The sequence below is a fragment of the Dermochelys coriacea genome, chromosome 6, assembly GCF_009764565.3.
Source record: "Dermochelys coriacea isolate rDerCor1 chromosome 6, rDerCor1.pri.v4, whole genome shotgun sequence".
NCBI classification, from domain to species: Eukaryota; Metazoa; Chordata; order Testudines; family Dermochelyidae; genus Dermochelys; species Dermochelys coriacea.
Genome location: NC_050073.1, coordinates 70,416,238 through 70,434,780, shown reverse-complemented (window position 1 = coordinate 70,434,780; position 18,543 = coordinate 70,416,238). Strand labels below are relative to the sequence as shown.

General features: G+C 41.7%; 1 protein-coding gene across 1 annotated transcript in view; it reads left to right on the top strand.

Annotated features, from left to right (window-relative positions):
• Nucleotides 1-18,543, top strand: part of RYR3 (ryanodine receptor 3) — a 529,369-nt gene that overhangs the window by 275,008 nt on the left and 235,818 nt on the right. Inside the window, exons 42-44 of the mRNA XM_043516837.1 lie at nucleotides 870-973; nucleotides 6,016-6,151; nucleotides 16,285-16,465. Of these exons, the coding sequence (XP_043372772.1) occupies nucleotides 870-973; nucleotides 6,016-6,151; nucleotides 16,285-16,465 (421 nt within the window). The remainder of the gene's footprint in view (nucleotides 1-869; nucleotides 974-6,015; nucleotides 6,152-16,284; nucleotides 16,466-18,543) is intronic.

Genomic DNA, 18,543 nt, shown 5'->3' with positions numbered 1-18,543 from the left:
TCATTAGACTTCTGTGAATTGGATTACAAACAGAAGAATCTAAATCTGGGTTATTTAAACATAATGAAATAGTTAGGAAGAAAACCATATTGCTTGATGCCCCTTACCTTTGATACAGTTATTTCTGGAAATTAAAGATTTAATTTAACCCCCATAATAATGCTGGCGTCTAGTCTGCCAACTAAATGAATGGTTAGGAAGGTACATATATATCTATATATATATAGTATATTATTATTTAAAAAGTTAGTAATGCAAAGATCCTTCCCTGAAGTGCAACCATATGACTTGAAGTTTCATATTCTACCCCCAAAGCCTGGAAGTGCATAGTTCTTAATTTTAGTGTGCCTTAGAATTGTGTGACCCAAGATAAAATGACTTTCTTATTACCAACTTAAGAGTATAATAATGAAATAGTAGGTGATTGTAAGACATGAAACACAATGCCCCAATAAGGAATACACATTTTTAAACTTTTGAGATGATCTTTTGATAGCACTTCATGCCCTCTAGAGTTATAGAATGAAAATTTTCCCTCTGCTGAGGACATATAACATGTATTAAATTTCTCTAAAGTTCACTGTTTTTATGAGTAGTTATTCCAGGCTGCTTTGGCTGTGTCTTTAAAACAGTAACACAGTGTATATAGGCCTGAATCAGCACAGAACTTAAGCATGTACTTAAGTCCATCCCTACTCAGTAAAGCACTTAAGCTTTGCTGTGTTGAGTTGGGACTGTAAAACATACTGTAAAAGAATATATTTGAGTATGACCTAGATTACAGTGTAACTGCTGCCCTCTGCTGCACAACTTTCATTAGTGCAAACTAAATAATTTTAATTACTATATATTATCATACTTTTCTCCAGCATCTCCTTCTATGAGGGGTTCCACTCCACTAGATGTTGCAGCTGCCTCTGTAATGGACAATAATGAGCTTGCACTAGCTTTGGAAGAACCAGACCTGGAAAAGGTAAGTGCTTACTATTAGCTATTTTTATTTTGCTCTATGTTCTTTCTGTCTCCTTCTAGTCAGATCATGCCATAATGAGATTGGGTTTTGCAATAAAGGTTTATTAATTATTTGATTATGCTGCAACAATCCCTTTCTCATCTTGCAGTAATATAGGACAGAGGGGCAATCTTCCTGACTCCTCTTATTTATAGTTGTTAAAGAGCAGCGTAATATTAAGGGCAGGCTAACTGCTCCAATTCTATGTTCTTTTTATAGCAAAGCTATGTAACTAGTTATTAAGGGTAGGGTAAAATAAAAGATCTTTTAAAAAATAGGTATTGTTTTAAATAGGCAGGAGTGAACTGGATTTGCCTGATTTGAAATCCACTTGAATATTGGAATTCTAAAAATTTGAAACATTATTAGTTTTTGTGCTCCAAAAAGCTGTCTTGGAATTTGAAGTCTTAAACATGCACCAGTAATCTGCCCCAAATTGGAGCAACACACTTTCTGCCTTGTTGATGTCCGGATCCTTAATTATCCTAAATGTCCTTTTTAAAGTAAAATTAAAGCATGCTAGGATTTCATTTCTAATTTCTTCAGTATCCCCTGATTAAATTCTTGAATATTATGTGATCACATTCCACTGTATATTCAGTATGAAACTCAATAGAACAAACAAATTACAGACAATGCAGAAAGTTATGTCTATAGCTAAGGCTGCCTGAGATTTCCCATTATAAGTCTCTACTTTCAGGTCTTATAACTTTGCAAAACTAACTATTTGGGTTGAAATTTTCCATGACAGGTATATGTCTCAAGCTATTTTTTTTTTTTTTAGTTTCAGCTGAAATGGTCAAGCTGCTTCCCAAATGAGATTTGGGGAAAATACATTGCTTTGTCCTTGTTAAAAATAATGGTAATAATAAATCTTGCAACTATTTAAGTGAGAAACTCTAGTGCCTCCTTGCTTTGAAACAGGGACTTGAAAGTAAGCTGTGATGGGATCACCTTGGTCTCAGGGATATATCATATGTTCATCCCTGTGAAAATTCATCCAAATTTGGCCAATATATAAGCCTCTGAAAAACCACAGTTCGCACCTGCTCAGTGAAGACTTTTTAAAGTTTGGCAACTACATTTTCCAAAGAACCTGTCTATTCTGGGCATGCTCCCTCCTGAGGCTGCATAGGTGCAGATCATGCTGGCAGGGTTGGAGTGGCATCTTCAAAATGGCATCTCCATCCAATACTGAGATAAAACCATGCATGGTTTTGTCTCAGTATTGGATGGGGGACAGACTAATCAAAAAGAGGACTGTCCAGTTTAAAATCAGACAAATGGCCTGGGTAAGACTGCAGTGTGTTGGGGATGGTTTGGTGCAGAGCGGAAGGGAGCAGGACCCAGGGTGGTGGTGGAGAAGCAGAAGGGGACAGGACAGGAATCAGGTGACAAGGTGGTAGATATGAGCTGAGAGGGACAGAGACAAGAGCTGCAGGGGTGTGGCAGCTGGTAACAGCAGAGGGGAAAGGAAGTAGTCAGGAGTGGGGGGTTGGATAGGAACAATGGATAGAAGGTGGTGTAGAGAGGCTGGGGAGAAGAGGGTGCATGGGCACAGAAGGGAAAGGATGCAGGGAGTAGGTAGTTGGTGGGGAATCAGGTGGAGAAGAGGTCAGGAGTCTGAGCCTTTGAGTACGATCAGAAGGGGAAGGGAATGGGGACAGGAATCAGGGTGTAGGCATGGATGAGAAATGGAAGAAGATGGGGAAAGATCTAGATGGCAGTTAGGAGGAGTGAATAGGCCAGAGGGGGTGGAAAGAACAAAGGGAGAGTGGGGCAGGTGTTGGGAGTAGATAGGAGCAGAAGGAGATGGGGACAGGACCCAGGGTGATGTGAGGTCATTAGGCAGAAGGGTTTATAACAACTTGAACACACTCTGCTCCAGAAACTGGAATTTGACCCAGGTTTCCTAAGTCTTTACATTCCTTTCTGTCAGCAAGTATCTGTGAAACCCACTGCCAGCATGTCTTATTTCCCTCTACTGGTTGATCCACATAGATCAGTGGTTCTCAAACTTTTTTTTCCGCGGACCACTTGAAAATTGCTGAAGGTCTCAGCGGACCACTTAATGATCTTTCCAAATGTTGTTTGTACCGTTAGCTAACTATTGTAAAGCGCTTTGGATAAAAGCACTATATAAAAAAACCTTAATAATAATTAACTTTTTTTCTACAAATAAAAGTATAAAACTCATATTTTAATATCACTAGCCTTAACTTTCTAATGCAATGGATGTTTCCTCTCTCCCGCACCATGGCAGCTCCCAAGCTGGGAAGGAGGAAGGTCTCTCCCTGGCAGCCACAGCCCTGGAACTGGGGAAAATCACCTCTTTCTCTGGCTACCACAGCCCTGCATGTCCCAAATTCCCCCTAAGGCCACCACCTCACCTTACATATGCATCTTCTCAGGGGCCAAGCACCTAATTAGTGGAGCCATGCCTGCGCAGCTCCACTAATTAGGTGGGTGGCCCTTCATTCTCTTGTGTGCAGCTGCCCAGGTGCACACCTTAGAGGGAACTATCCACAGGCCACCTGAATGGAGCTTGCAGACCACTGGTGGTCCACGGACTATAGTTTGAGAACCTCTGACATAGACTATAACAGCCTACTGCTCTTAAATTACTCTATTAGCTCAAGTGGCAGAGGTCTGTGCTGTGGATTGAAATGTCCAAATCCTACTGATAACCCATGTGGGGGATCAGTGTGATTCCACATGGTTGCCTTATTTTGCTTTTTAAAAAAATTAGAAAATTACATGCAAAAATATGTGAAAAGAACATTAAGGTTGTAAAGTCAAGCATTCAAAAGTTAGGAAATGCTAGAGAGGATGGATCATCTTCTGGGAATCAGTAAAGACTGTATAATAAATGACATTATCTATAGGATCCCTGTCTCACTGGTTGCAAAGTCGGAAAGCATAAAGTGAAAATGCAGGAGATTACAGGAAGAGAAAGGATGGTCTCGTAATAAAGGCAGTCGAATGCTGCCCTCCAGAATTGGATTCTATCCCTGCCTTTGCCTTATAGTTCCTATGTGATGCTGGGCAAATCATTTAAGACAAAATTTCTTCTATCTGCTTTGTGTTTCTCGTTTTCTGGTAGCTCAACTTGAGACCTTTGGGTCCACATGTACAGACGTGCTAAGTGCTCACAACAGTAACTGAAGTCGGTTGGAGCTGTGTTTTCAACATATAAAATGCTATAAAATTGCCAAGTACTGTGAAAAATCAGGGCTTATGTGTCTCAACTTGGGCACCCAAAATTAGGTGACATTTTTGATAATTTGGTCTTAATCCCTCAGTGTTTCAGTTCCCCATATGTAAAACGGGGATAATAACACTGCCTCCTGTTACAGCAGTGTTCTGATGATAAATTTATTAATGTTTATGAAGTGTTTAGATATTAGAGCAGGGGTGGGCAAACTTTTTGGCCCGAGGGCCCCATCGGGAACTAGAAATTGTATGGTGGGCCTTGAATGCTCACAAAATTGGGGTTGAGCTGCAGGAGGGGGTGTGGGCTCTGGGGTGGGGGTGCGGGTCAGGAGTTTGGGGTGTAGGAGGGTGCTCTGGGTTGGCACCAAGTGTTTTGGAGGGTGGGAGGGGGATCAGAGGTTCAGGAAGGGCTGCGGGTTCTGGCTGGGGGTGCAGGCTCTGGGGTGGGGCTGGGGATGAGAGATTTGGGGTGCAGGAGGGTGCTGTGGGCTGGGATCAAGGGGTTTGGAGAGTGGGAGGGGAATCAGGCCTGGGGCAGGGGGTTGGAGAATGGGGAGAGGCTCAGGGGATATAGGCTCTGAGTGGTGCTTACTTCAAGCGGCTCCCAGAAGCAGTGGCATGTCCCTTCTCCGGCTCCTACACAGAGGTGCGGCCAGGTGGCTCTGCACACTGCCCCATCCACATGCACTGCCCCTGCAGCTCTCATTGGAGCACGTAGAAGCTGGAGCGGGCCCATGCCGCAGCTTCCGGGAGTCGCGTGGTGTGGCCCCAACTCAGTGCCCCAGCCTGGAGCACTGGAGCAGGGCCAAGACACGTGGTCCGGCCCCCGACCCAGCACCCGTGGGCCATAGTTTTCCCACTCCCATATTAGAATAGTGAGCACCATAGAAAAACCCATGAGGAAATTAATAATTGTGTATTCAATACAGGGTTTGGATGGGGCACAGTAAATAAGGCCACACATGATTAAGATAAAATGAAATATTGATTATATATTTGGTGAGCACTCTCCATCCTATATATACTGAGGCAAAAGTCCTGTGGGAAAATAAATGTGTTCATGTAATTAAAGATGGTATCATAATGCATACAGCTGGGGGTAGGATTGGCAGTGCAAATTAAGGTTGTACAGGCAACCTTAATTTTGGCCTTTTCCAAACTTTTGAGTGTGTGACTTACAACCTTAACATTCTTTTAATATTTTGTATAATAATATATATATATTAATTAGAATTGAGAATTATAGTGAAAAATTATTAGCCCACAGCTTGATGGTTGAGCCCAACAGTAGGATAAAATGCTCAAAGGCATGGTTTTCTATCATAAATATACTATTTGAAAAATCCTGGGAGAGAGAACTACTGCTTCTCTTTCCTTCTTTTCCTTCCTTCCTTACCATCTCATGTTATCCTGCAGTATGGTACACATTAGAAGTTAATAGTAAAATTCTATGGCCCATGTTTTGAAGGAGATAAGACTATTCACTATATCTTACTGTAAATGAACTTCCAACTTCTTCTCAAAGGTTCAGCTAGTAGTTTTTGACATTTCTCTTAGTAAGTAATATTACATTTGATATCTATAGATTACAGAAATATAATATATAAGTATATAATATATAAGTATAATCACATTTTTCTCAGAGGCAGATCAAAACATTTGCTATATAAAAATATCTTGTAATTTTTTTCTGATTTATTTTGTTTCAAACATTGATAACATTATTAGAAATGTATGTCAAAACTAAAATATAACAAATGTTTAATACTATATATGCTTATATTTAACAGGTTGTCACCTACTTGGCTGGTTGTGGACTTCAGAGCTGCCCTATGCTGGTAGCTAAAGGATATCCTGACATTGGATGGAATCCAATAGAGGGTGAACGTTACCTATCATTCTTAAGATTTGCTGTCTTTGTTAACAGTAAGTTTAAATCTTTGGCATCTTGATTATCTCAAGAGATATTTTCTTAAAAGTTTTAAGAAAACCTCATTTTTTACACATTTCTCTATCAGTAAAATCTAAATCTTTGAGTTATTTAAAGTATACGATCTCTTTACAAATGTTACTAGGGTATTCCTTCCTTTATGTAATTATAATCGTCTTCATAATTGTTATTTAACTATATTTTTATATCACATCTTTCAATGCTCTTGCAAACTTTAGTTATTTAATAAAGTCTGGCAATACTTTCTTAAGGTAGGTAAATAAAATTATATGAACTTTAGTGGTGGGTAAACTGAGGTGCCGAGAGGTTAATGACTTATAGTGTTCCAGGACACACAGCGATGTCTATACCGGAAATGCACAGTCCTGACTTCAAGCAATTGAACCACATTAATGTTACCACTATGAGAGTTGCACACGTATGTCAAAGTGTATCTGTGCCACTTGGTGTTACAAAATGCATAATTATATTCTATATCACAGTGAAATGTTTTTGTGTGAGTTTAGTGTTTGTGAAAGATTCTGGATAAAGAGTATTGAAGAATTTAGTCTTTTCTTTTTCCTGTTGCCTGCCTATGTACCTTAATCCTGAAGTGAAAAAACAAATCTAGAAGAGAAAAAGTAGTTCCTTCTCAATGTTCATTCATTTCTTGACCCCTTGGCTGAGACTGCTGATAGCAGTTGGCGCTTGAGAATATGTCTACACACTGCTTCTTTAGGCAGCATGTAGTGTACATAAACATAGCTCCCCCCACCGCAGGTATGAATAGCAGCATTGACTGGCGGAGGCCTGGCTTAGGTGAGTAAAGACATGCCCAAGTACACATCCTACATGGCTCTTTACTTGCCCAAGCTGTGCTTCCCATCTACACTGCTATTTTTTAGCAGTGTAGTGTCCCACTACTTCTTTGCTGATGGAGCCCTTCCTCGCTGGAGGGAAAGACTCAGGCAATGGGAAAAGATGTTGTCAGCTCCCCATTGCTGGAGCCCTTCTCCTCAGCAGGGATAGACTAAAGAAGAGGGGAAAGGCTCTGACAGGAGGGAGGCAATGGGGAAAGGCTTGGCCTTTTAAATGTAATGTAAGTATTCTGAACAAATTTTAAATGTTCATTAACTATACAATGGGAAGAAACTCACTGATGAAAATCTGACGGTATAATTTTGTTGATCTTGTTTATTATAATATTAGATCACTAATCATACTAGTGAAAAGTTTGATGTAATGCACAAGAGGTTAAAATGAACAAAAAGGACCAGTTCAGTTGTAAGCACAATAATAGTTCAACATGCCAATTGTCCAAAATCTGGTTTTAGTGGCCATACCAAGTTGGGGCTGGGAGCCGTGCTAAAGCTTAAAAGGTTTGCTGATCACACTAATATCAGATTCAAACCTGGAGCCAAGTCTTGAAGTTTTTGTTCTGTCCTTACTTAGGCAAAATAACCATTGTTATAACTGGGAGCTTTGCCCAAATAAGCACTTCAAGGTTAACTTTCAGATATTAATAACAATTGTGTGATTTTTTTTTAATTTCATCTCTTTATATGACAACCCATAAAGATGAAAAAGGAAATACTGAAGGCTAATTTCAATGTGCCTCAAAAGTACAAATAAATCTAGCCCTGCTCCCCAAAAGTCCCCAAATAATCTAACTCCCCTAGCCTCATCATATAAAAATGACAAAAATATAAAAATGTACAGTAAATACTATATTCAAATCAAAAGAATATAGAAAATAATATTTTAGAATTCAGACATTAGTACAAAATACAAACTGAAACATTACAAGAAAAATTCCAAACCTTATTGAAATTAACACCAAACAAATCCTAGAAGAGTGCCCTAAGCTAATGAAGAGTCAAACCAACAAAGTATAGAACATATTAAATAAATTACTGGCCCCTTATAAAGATCATCAGTTTTCAAGTGTTAGAAAATGCTTTTCCACTTTTTTCATTATTTTTTTCATTACCTGGGAATAGAGTGATCCTTTTGTGAACCACTTACACTTGTAATCTCCCATCATCCTCAATTTGGCTCCTGTTATATGGAGCATAATTGAAAATATTCATTAATCATAACATAGTGATTCTCATTGGGATGTAAATTCTGAGGAGCCAGCAAACCCTAGAACTTCAAAAATATTTTGAAAGTACCCCGTGCAGCTCAGGATCTACATATCTGACTTACGGTTAGAGACCTCAGTTTTAATGCTATATACTGTATTGTAGTTCTGTAACTGTGAAATAGTGGAAGTGTTGATTCTCCTTTGAGTTCATTTTTCCCCAAAATATTAAATATTTTCACTTTTAATTTGTCATGTGTATCATAAACAGTATCACTTTATCCTGTGTTCATAGCCAATATCTGATTTGCATATCTCCTTCCTATAGCATCTCACTGTATTACTTCTCATCACATTGTCTTTTTGCTGTGGAAGTTTTCTCCTGGATATTGTATGTACACTTGAAGCTAGCATCATCAATTCAAAGTCCTAGAGGGAACCAATAGTTAGAACTATAGCGTGAGTGAGGACTTCTGGGTTCTATCTTTGCCTCTGCCACTGACCCACTTAGTGATTTGGGGCACTTAACCACTCAACCCCCATGTGTACCATGTTACCTACCTGTAAAATGGGTAGAATAATACTTACCTCATAGAACTGTTGTGAAGTTGAATTAATAGTTGTAAATATCTTTGTTATACCCAAATGAAAGGCTTTATATAAAGACAAATTTCCACTGATACTACGAACAAAGGTGTAATGCAAGATATTAGGAAAATATGTTCTAACTATAAGCATAATTAAGCACTGGAATAGACTTCCAAGGCAGGCTGTGGATTTCCCATCATTGGAGATTTTTAAGAACAGGTTTGACAGACCCCTATCAGGGATTGTCCAAGTATACTTGGTCCTGCCCTAGCATGGAGGAAGAACTAGATGACCTCTCAAGGCCCCTTTTTAGCACCTGCAGGTTCCAGTGACAATGAGAGTTGCAGGTACTCAGCACTTTTGTAAATCAGACCATTAATCATCTTCTGCCTGAATTTCTCATCTATAAAATAGGGATAATACTACTTTACTACCTCAGAGGGCTGTTGCAAAGATAAATTAAGAAATATTTGAGTTACTGAGATACAAGCATCATAACAGGTTTCAGAGTAGCAGCCGTGTTAGTCTGTATTCGCAAAAAGAAAAGGAGTACTTGTGGCACCTTAGAGACTAACAAATTTATTAGAGCATAAGCTTTCGTGAGCTACAGCTCACTTCATCGGATGCATCCGATGAAGTGAGCTGTAGCTCACGAAAGCTTATGCTCTAATAAATTTGTTAGTCTCTAAGGTGCCACAAGTACTCCTTTTCTTTTTACAAGCATCATAGAAATGCCTATAAATACATTAGATTTAATACTGGGCTAAAGTAATGCCTGGTGTAAGCTGATGCAACTCCCATGGAGATCTCCAGGCCAAATTCATCATTGAGTTAGACTGCGGCATAGGTTACAGTGGGCTCTAAGAAGTTAAGTAGTAAAGCTTGCACCAATTTGGTATTCAGTGGTCATACAAAACAAGTAAAACTTACATGCTAAGGGGACCAACAGAGAAGTTGTAAAAAAAATATTTGGACCTAATTGATTCTGGGTGTAATTTCATTGAATTTAGTGGGCTACACTAGGGATGAATTTGGTCTCTCTGTTTTAAGATAGAGCTTTCCTTTCCATACACCTCTTACTTATAGTCATATGTAAATTGCTTTGCCTTTCACAAACCCACTTTCACTTCCAGTTTAAGTAAGTAGTATAGACCCCACATGTTTCACCACAAATTCTCAATGCTAGGAAATATCACTTAACAGAGGGAGAAACAGGGCATTATCCACCAAAGGAGGTGGATGAAGCATTATCACTTCTCTCATTCAAGAACAGGTTAGATAGATGTTCAGGAGATAAACTATTCAGGCAAAACTGTGTCAGTAGTTTTCTTTTAATAAAATTGTAATGTAATTTTATTCGCATTTGGAGTCTGATTTTGCAACAGGTATGCATACAATCCCACACCCCCTCCCCACTGACTCCAATGGGAGATATACATACAAGGCTGCAGGAACATCAGGTGTCTGGTGTGCAGTTAAATATTAGAAAGTGTTCTGAATAAAAATGTCTAAGGGTATTAGTTTTGTTGAGTCATTGAAATGGCCATAGGAAGTGTTGCTTGTATTATGTTCACTATGTAATTCAGCTTTACAAAAGTATTTGCTTAACCATTCCAACTAAATCAAACCAAATTTTTTAATGTAAATGCCTGTATGCAAAACTGGAAGATGTTATAAAATAAAAGCAGGCAGAATCTATTCCAAGGCAGAGTTATAACTGTGATTTAAAGTAGAATGAGGCAAGGTGTGAAATATTTAATCTGAGCTATAGTATGCGTTATATGTAGAAATGGAGAAGGATTCTATTTAAAGCCTTCAAAGCAAGCAAAACATATTTATCCCTACCTAAACCTATATTGAAAATAATTTGAGATACTTCTTTACTGCAGTTAAATTACTGTGTCTAGAGGGCAGATGTATCAATCCTTGAAGGATTAGACATTCCATAGTCATGCTGAGAAGATTTAGTTGCTGGATCACAACAGATATTCTTTGTTAGAACATAGATGATACAATGTTTAGCAACAACCTCCATTTCTGTTGGGCCACTGAAATAATATCACTTTCTTTCATAAAAAACACTGGCCATTTAGAACAATTAATCTTTTAATTGGGGGGGGGAATGCACTGAGTTTTATACAATCTGAATGTGAGGGAGCCTGTTAAGTTAGTATTTATCCTTATATCAATGCTTCATTGTCCCCTGTAGTACATTTTCTAAAGCTTTAAATGAAGGTTTCCAGGGACTGGTAACCAGGAATTTAAATTTTATGTTGATCCAGGTCATTAGTTGGAATATTGGCCCTGGTGGGCAATGAACAGAAAATTCTTCTTTGTGTGATTGTACATATTCATTTCATTCTTGGTGTATGTGCGCCCCATGCACAGTAGTCAGAAATTTGTGTTTCAGTGATACCCATCCAGGTGGCTTGAGCACCTTCTGCTGTCACACACCACTAAACTCCAAAATAAAGGACCCAGCTGCCCCAGAGCCCCCTCAGTCCCTTCTTACCACCTGTGATAGTTGTTGGAATTTCATGGTTTGCCTTAGCAAATGCTCTTGTGAATAGTTATCTCGTTTTATAGTTGCTTAGTACTTAGTAAGTGTTAGTTTACTTTTAATGTTCTTTTTCAGTCCCCAGATATGGGGTTTCTGTTTCTTGGTACTGAGGGATGCCTTGGTCACCAGGCTTCAGGTCCTGTGTCTTTTGTTTTGGGCCAATGCCCGACAGTGACAGACACCCAAACTGCTTGAAATGCTTGGGGAAGCTCATATTCAGAATCACTGCCAGATTTGCAAGAACTTTAAGCCAAAGACTAAAGACAGAGAAGCCAGGCTCCTGGAAGCAGTTTTTGCTCCTAGAAGCAGCCCTGAGACTTCCGTCAGAGCCTAGCTGTCCTGATTCAGCATCAAGTGCTTTGGGATTGGTTAGTAGTGTGCCTTTTATGCTGCCTGAGATTTGGCACCACTTGCCCTCTCCAGTGCCCAAGAAGAGGCATGGACAGACCACTGAGAAAGCAAAGCTGCTGTCAACCAAATCCTCTAAGCATGGGGATAAGAGTAGAGTAAAGCCAAAATCCAAGCATTCCTCTTCTCAGGTAGTGTTGAAATCAGCACCATTGGCTCCAGCACTGAGGCAGGCACTGTTGAGTCTGGGGCCTGAAGAGGTGCCTTCTCCATTTGTGACCACAATTTGAGCCCATCTTGGTACTGACCATGCTGGAGGCATTTGCAGCAGTTAGAGGTCTGCTGAGTCTACTGGTACCTCCCTGGTGGTGCAGAAAACCATGTTCCTGGTATTGGCAGACAGAGGTCCGCCAGTACCGCAGCAACCTCCTTGGCCTCAGACTTTATGCCCCCATTGGTACCATGCAATGTTAGCTGCTTTACAATCTTTACTGACTCAGCACCATTCTCCAGCATAACTGGGAGTCTCTCCTGCCACACCCGACCTTGGTCAGCAGAGAGTGATTCGTCCTTCTCTGAATTGGAGATTCCTATGTTTCCCCGCCTCAGAGCCAGTCATGCTACTCCCCACCTAGGTGTTATTACCTGGGGTTGCCTTGAGATCCTCAAGCTGCAATGGCCAAGAGTTACTGGGGCCCACCACCCTTCCAGTGGTTCTTTTGGAATCTGAAGATTCCCCCCACTTTCCAAGTCATACAAAAGGCATTCCTGCTCTGTCTCCTCAGAGAGGCACAAGGAGTCTACTCACCAGACACTGACTGTTCCTGAGTCCGTTTCTGGGCCTGGTGGTGAATAGGAAGTGGTGGTTCAAGAGAAGTCTGCTGGACAGCTTATAGAGGAGGGGCAGCCTCAACCTGTGCTGACTTCATTGTCCTCCTCCCCTGATGAGGCAGTTTCCTCATGAGGCATCTCATCCCCTTCTGGTGATTATAGAGCTCACTTACTCAATGTGTATGAAGGTGTTCACTGTGTCCAACCTCAGCCTTCATTGACATTGGTGACAGATGCATCTGTTCTGAGTTGGGGTGCTCATCTGGGTCCCCTCAGAGTTTATGGTCCTTACAAGACATGTCTGTACACATCAATGTCAGGGAGCTAAGGGTTATTCGTTAGTATGCCAGTTTTTCCTTTCTCAGGTCCAGGGGGAAAGCCTGTTTGTTCTCACAGACAACACAGCAACAATGTTTTACCTCAACAGGCAAAGAGGAGCCTGCTCTTCCCCACTTTGTCAAGAGTCTATTCACCTCTGGAACTTCTGCTCTGTCAGTTAAATCAATCTTGAAATCTCTTACCTTCCAGGGGTGCAGCGTGAGCTTGCAGACCATCTAAGCAGATTGTTTACAAATCACCATGAGTGGTCTTTCTGCCTGGATATAGCCAGGTGCATTTTCCTGCAGTGAGGGAATCCCCAGATAGATCTATTCACAACCAAAACTAACAGAAAATGCCATCAGTTTTTTTCCATACAAGGTTGCAGTTCAGGTTCCATCACAGACACTTTCCTACTACCCTGGCCGAACAACTCTGCTATGCTTTTCCTCCAATTCCACTCCTACACAGAGAGTTGCTAAAGATCAAGTGGGACCATGCCTGAGTTATACTAATAGCCGCAGCATTGCCCTAGGAGCACTGGTTCTCCACTCTCATGGATCTATCGGAGAGGCTCTGATTTCACTTCCTATGGACCCAGACATCATTTCACAGTGTTATGGTTGGCTGTTCCATCCAAACCTGCAGGCACTTCATTTGGTAGCCTGGAAGCTCCATGGCTAAATCCTAGAGAGGAGTCTTGTTTGGAGCTAGTTTGGGCTGTCTTGTTAAATAGCAGAAAGCACTCCACCAGGGCTACTTATATTTCAAAATAGAAGCAATTTTCCTTCTGGTCTTATCAATTTGAAATTTTGCCAATGCAGTACTCAATCCAGCATGTCCTGGACTATTTATTGTTCCTAAATATCAAGGTTTGGTGATTAATTCTATCAAAGTCCACTTGGCAGGAATATCAGCTTTCCATCCTCACATGGACAGCTGAACTATATTTTCTAATGCTATATCAATCAGACTTTTGAAAGGCTACCCACAGATGAAGGAACCTGTTCCTCTCTGGGACTTGAACTTAGTTTTGTTTAAGCTTATGGGGCCTCATTTAAGCTTTAGCAATGTGCTTCCTACTTACACCTGTCAATGTGTGACTTTTTTTGGTAGCCATCACTATGGCCTGGATGGTTGTTGAGCTGAATGCTCTGACGTCTGAACCTCTTTATACAGTTTTCTTGAAGGATAAAGTATATCTATGCCCTTGTCAGGATTCTCTCCCCACTCTGAACTCTGGGGTAAAGATGTGGGGACCCACAAGAAAGACTCCCTAAGTTTATTTCTACCAGCTTAGATTAAAAACTTCCCCAAGGCACAAATTCTTTCCTGGTCCTTGGAGGGTATTGCTGCCACCACCAAGTGATTTAGACAAAGATTCAGGAAAAGGACCACTTGGAGTTCCTATTTCCCCAAAATATCCCCTCAAGCCCGTTTACCCCCTTTCTTGGGGAGGCTTGAGAATAATATTCCAACCAATTGCTTTTAATAAAAGTATAGACCAGACCCTTTCTTTTTAATACACTAAAATCAATCAGGTTCTTAAAAGAAGAACTTTATTATAAAGAAAAAAGTAAAAGCAGCACCTCTGTAAAATCAGGATGGAAGGTAATTTTACAGGGTGATAAAAAGATTTAAAACACAGAGGATTCCCCTCTGGGATCAACTTCAAAGTTACAAAAACAGGAATAAACCTCTCTCATAGAATAGGGAAAATTCACAAGCCAAAACAAAAGATAATCTAATGCATTTCCTTGCTTTACTTACAATTTTTGTAATCTTAGATGCTCATTTCAGGTATGTTTTTAGGAGATGTTTTTTCCTGCCCTCGTCTCTCTCTGTCCGAGAGAGAACTAACAAAGAGAGCACAAACAAAACCTCTTCCCCCCACCCCCCCGCCAGATTTGAAAGTATCTTCTTTCCTTATTGATCCTTTTGGTCAGGTGCCAACCAGGTTATTTGAGCTTCTTAGCCCTTTACAGGTAAAATGATTTTGTACCTCTGTCTGTACCTCTGGCCAGGAGGGATTTTATGTTACTGCATACATAAAAGTTGTTACCCTTCCCTTTATATTTATGACAGCACTCATCCAAGATTTCACTCTAATGTGATTTCTAACTTCCATATTAACCACTTGATTTACTTTCCTAAAATAGAGATAAGCAATGCCTGCACACCCTAGATGTTAGAAGGGCTTTGGTGTTCTACATAGAACTAAACAGTACCATTTATCAGCCCAGATATTTGTGGTCATGGCAGATGGGATGAAAGATCTCCCAATCTCTTCACAAAGAATTTCATCATGGATAGCTTCTTGTGTTCATGTATGTTATGTCCTGACTGGCATCTCCACCAAGCAGAGTAACTGCTCATTTGACAAGATCTCAAGTGGCTTCGACTGCATTTCTTGTGTATGCCCCTATCCAGGAAATTTGTAGAGAGGCTACCTGATCTTCAGTCCACACCTCTGCATCCCATTATGCCATCACTCAGTACTCTAGAAACTATGCTAAATTTGAGCAAGTTGTACTCCAGTCTGTGTGCACATCAACTCCTATACCACCACCTGCTTTATAGCTTGTGAGTTGCCAAGTGTGGAATGCTCATGTGCAATCACTCAAGAAAAAATAGTTACTAAACTTCCATAACTGTTCTTCGAGATGTGTTACACATATTCAATCCATGAACCACCCATCTACTTCTGTGCATTGAGGTTGTCCAGCAAAAAGGAACTGAGGGGACTCTGGGATGGCTGGGCCCTTTATACTTGGATGCATTGGCCCACAATGGCAGAGGGCGTTTCAGCCATCCTGGCAGTACCACTGAAGGAAAAGTTTCCAATGACTGCACAGGCTGCACTCATGCCAAGAGTGGAATGAACATGTGCAACACATCTCAAAGAACAGCAATTACAGAAGGTTAGTAACCATTTTTGTTACCTTCTAGTGATGATTTAATTATTTATGTGAAATGAGTTCTCAGTCCATTTCCTGCATGGACATTTCAGAAGCTACTACCACAATTGCTGCCTTTGTTGGCAGTCTCAGAAGAGAAGAAAAAGACAGAAGTAATCATGGAAATGAATTCCCCTGGCAACCCTAGAAGTCAATCTTCTAAGTTAAGGTTGTTGAACTTTAGCCAAGGCAGTTTGCAGGCATTTACACTGTCATTCCCTGTATACTAACTGCTCTTTGATTAAGTAGAAGATTTATCTCTGGTGCTGTAAATTTAGCATTTTTCCCTTTTAAAAAAAAAGTTTGTTTTTCTCTCTCTCTCTATTATTTTATGTACTGTAAAATGTAGGGAAAAATCCAAACTGTTCATAAATTAGTGGTTGCCTTTCAGAAGAAGTATATTGACTTTTATATAAGAGGCTAACATGTCCTGTTGGTCTTTAGGTGAAAGTGTTGAGGAAAATGCTAGTGTTGTTGTCAAGCTCCTTATTCGACGCCCAGAATGCTTTGGGCCAGCTCTTAGAGGAGAAGGAGGAAATGGTTTGCTGGCAGCTATGCAAGAAGCTATTAAGATCTCAGAGAACCCAACTCTTGACCTTCCATCTCAGTGCTATAAAAGAGAAGTGTAAGTAAATGTATGCTCTTTTGGCAAATGCTGATGTTTCATTAGCTGAATTATTAATCTTGTATACTACAGTAGTACATAATAACTAACCATGTTTGCCCCACTGTGCTAGGCACTGTATAGACACAGAGCAGGAGAGTCCCTACCTCAAAGAGTTTACAGTGTAAATTGATAAGACAGACAGAGGGGAGATGGGGAAGGATAACACACAAGCAGAGTGAACAGTGTGACAACAGTAAACTTAATGTTAGCTCCATGATTGTTTTTAGACTGGGTTTAATTAGGAGGGGATCAGCTAAATAGAAGGAAAAGTGAAGGGAGAGAGAACATGGAAGGGAAAGGAGGTGTAGGGGACAGGGCAGGGAAGAGTCGGGTAGAGGAGCAGGTGTGGTGTGAAATTGAGGTGAAGAGATTATGAGAGTCGTGGGGAACAAGAGGGTTGGAGCCAGTGATGAGTGGCCAAAATCTTAACAACCAGTTCCCTATAAAAAGTTCTGATTTAAGGGATGTGCCCCAGTATGTATTTTTTGTACCAACAGGGTCACCATACTTTTCCCGGGAGGAATTTTTTTCCCCGGGAGAAATTTTTAAAATTTAAAAATTCCTCCCGGACGGCAATTTTAGAACCAAAAGCTTAACCTGTCTGGGAAAATACAGATGTATGTTAACCCTGCCTAAAGTTCTTTTTTAAAAAGATGGGCCTGAACTAGAAATGAGCTCTGTTTCACATGTGTGGGTCCCCACCACTCCCTGGCGGTGTGCTAGGGTGACCAGATGTCCCAATTTTATAGAGACAGTCCCGATTTGGGATCTTTTTCTTATATAGGCTCCTATTACCCCCCCACACCCCACCCCCTGTCCTGATTTTTCACACTTGCTGTCTGGTCACCCTAGGGTGTGCACATGTGTGGGTCCCAGCTGCTCCCTGCCCCCCTCATTGAAGCAGATGTGCAGGGTTACTGCCCTGGGCACTGCAGGGCACCAGTGAACATGGGGCCAGCTGCAGACAGAGGCATGGGGCAGGGCTAGCTGGAGGCAGGGGGTGCAGAGCTGGCTGCGGGCAGGGCATGGGGTGCGGGGTTGGCTGGAGGCAAGGGGGTGTGGGGATGGCTGGAGACAGGACAGGGGTTGACTGGAGTTAGGGGCTGGCTGCAGGCAGGGCAGAGGGGTGCAGGGCTGGCTGGAGACAGGGGCTGGCTGCGGGCGGGACAGAGGGTGCAGCAGGGTCTGGCTATGGGCAGGGGGTGTGCCAGGGGCTGGCTGGAGGCATGGCAGGGGGTGGCTAGAGGCAGGGCAGGGGGTGGCTGGAGTCATGGGCTGGCTGTGGACAGGGTGGTGGGTACTCATGGGAAGAGCAGCAGGACGTAGCCCAGGCCCAGCAGAGCAGCTGGGGACCCACCAGACAGCATTGGGAGCCCTGGGGACAGGGGAGCAGCAGCAACAGGGCTTGTGTCCAGGGCCAGGCGGCAGCCCACATGGCTCCCGCAGCGCAGCACCCTCGGCGGACAGAGGATGAATTACATCACTTCCCCGCCGGAGCCCATCAAAGCCTCAGCTCCCCCTTCAGGGAAGCGGGTTAACAACCAGTTCTAAAACTGCTTCAGAATTTAACAACTGGTTCACGGGAACCGGTGCGAACCGGCTCCAGCTCACCACTGGTTGGAGCACACACACAGAGCCAATGAGTACTGACCTCAGAAGTCCCGTCAAAATTGTACGACATTCTCTGGCTGTCTGAAGGTCCCTGCTTTGGCTGCTTCTGCTCTGACCTGGAGTTTCTGACTGGTTCCTCCCTGCAGTTTTTCCCCTGAAGCCACATGGCAGGAGGAAAGAAAGGTACCTCCTAGGTCTTAGTGCCCAAGAGTGGTGGAGGTGATGTCTCCTCTGCACAGTTCTTGGATGGGGGGAAGGGTGACCCCAGCTGGCCCCATTTTACCCCCTATCCCAGCCAAGATTCAATAAAATCTATGCATTATTGAATACTTTACACAGAAGAAATGTTTTTGCTTCTGGAATTCTGAAAGAAAAGATTAAGGCTGAGGTTTTCAAAGTAGTTCAACAGATTGAAAGATACTTGT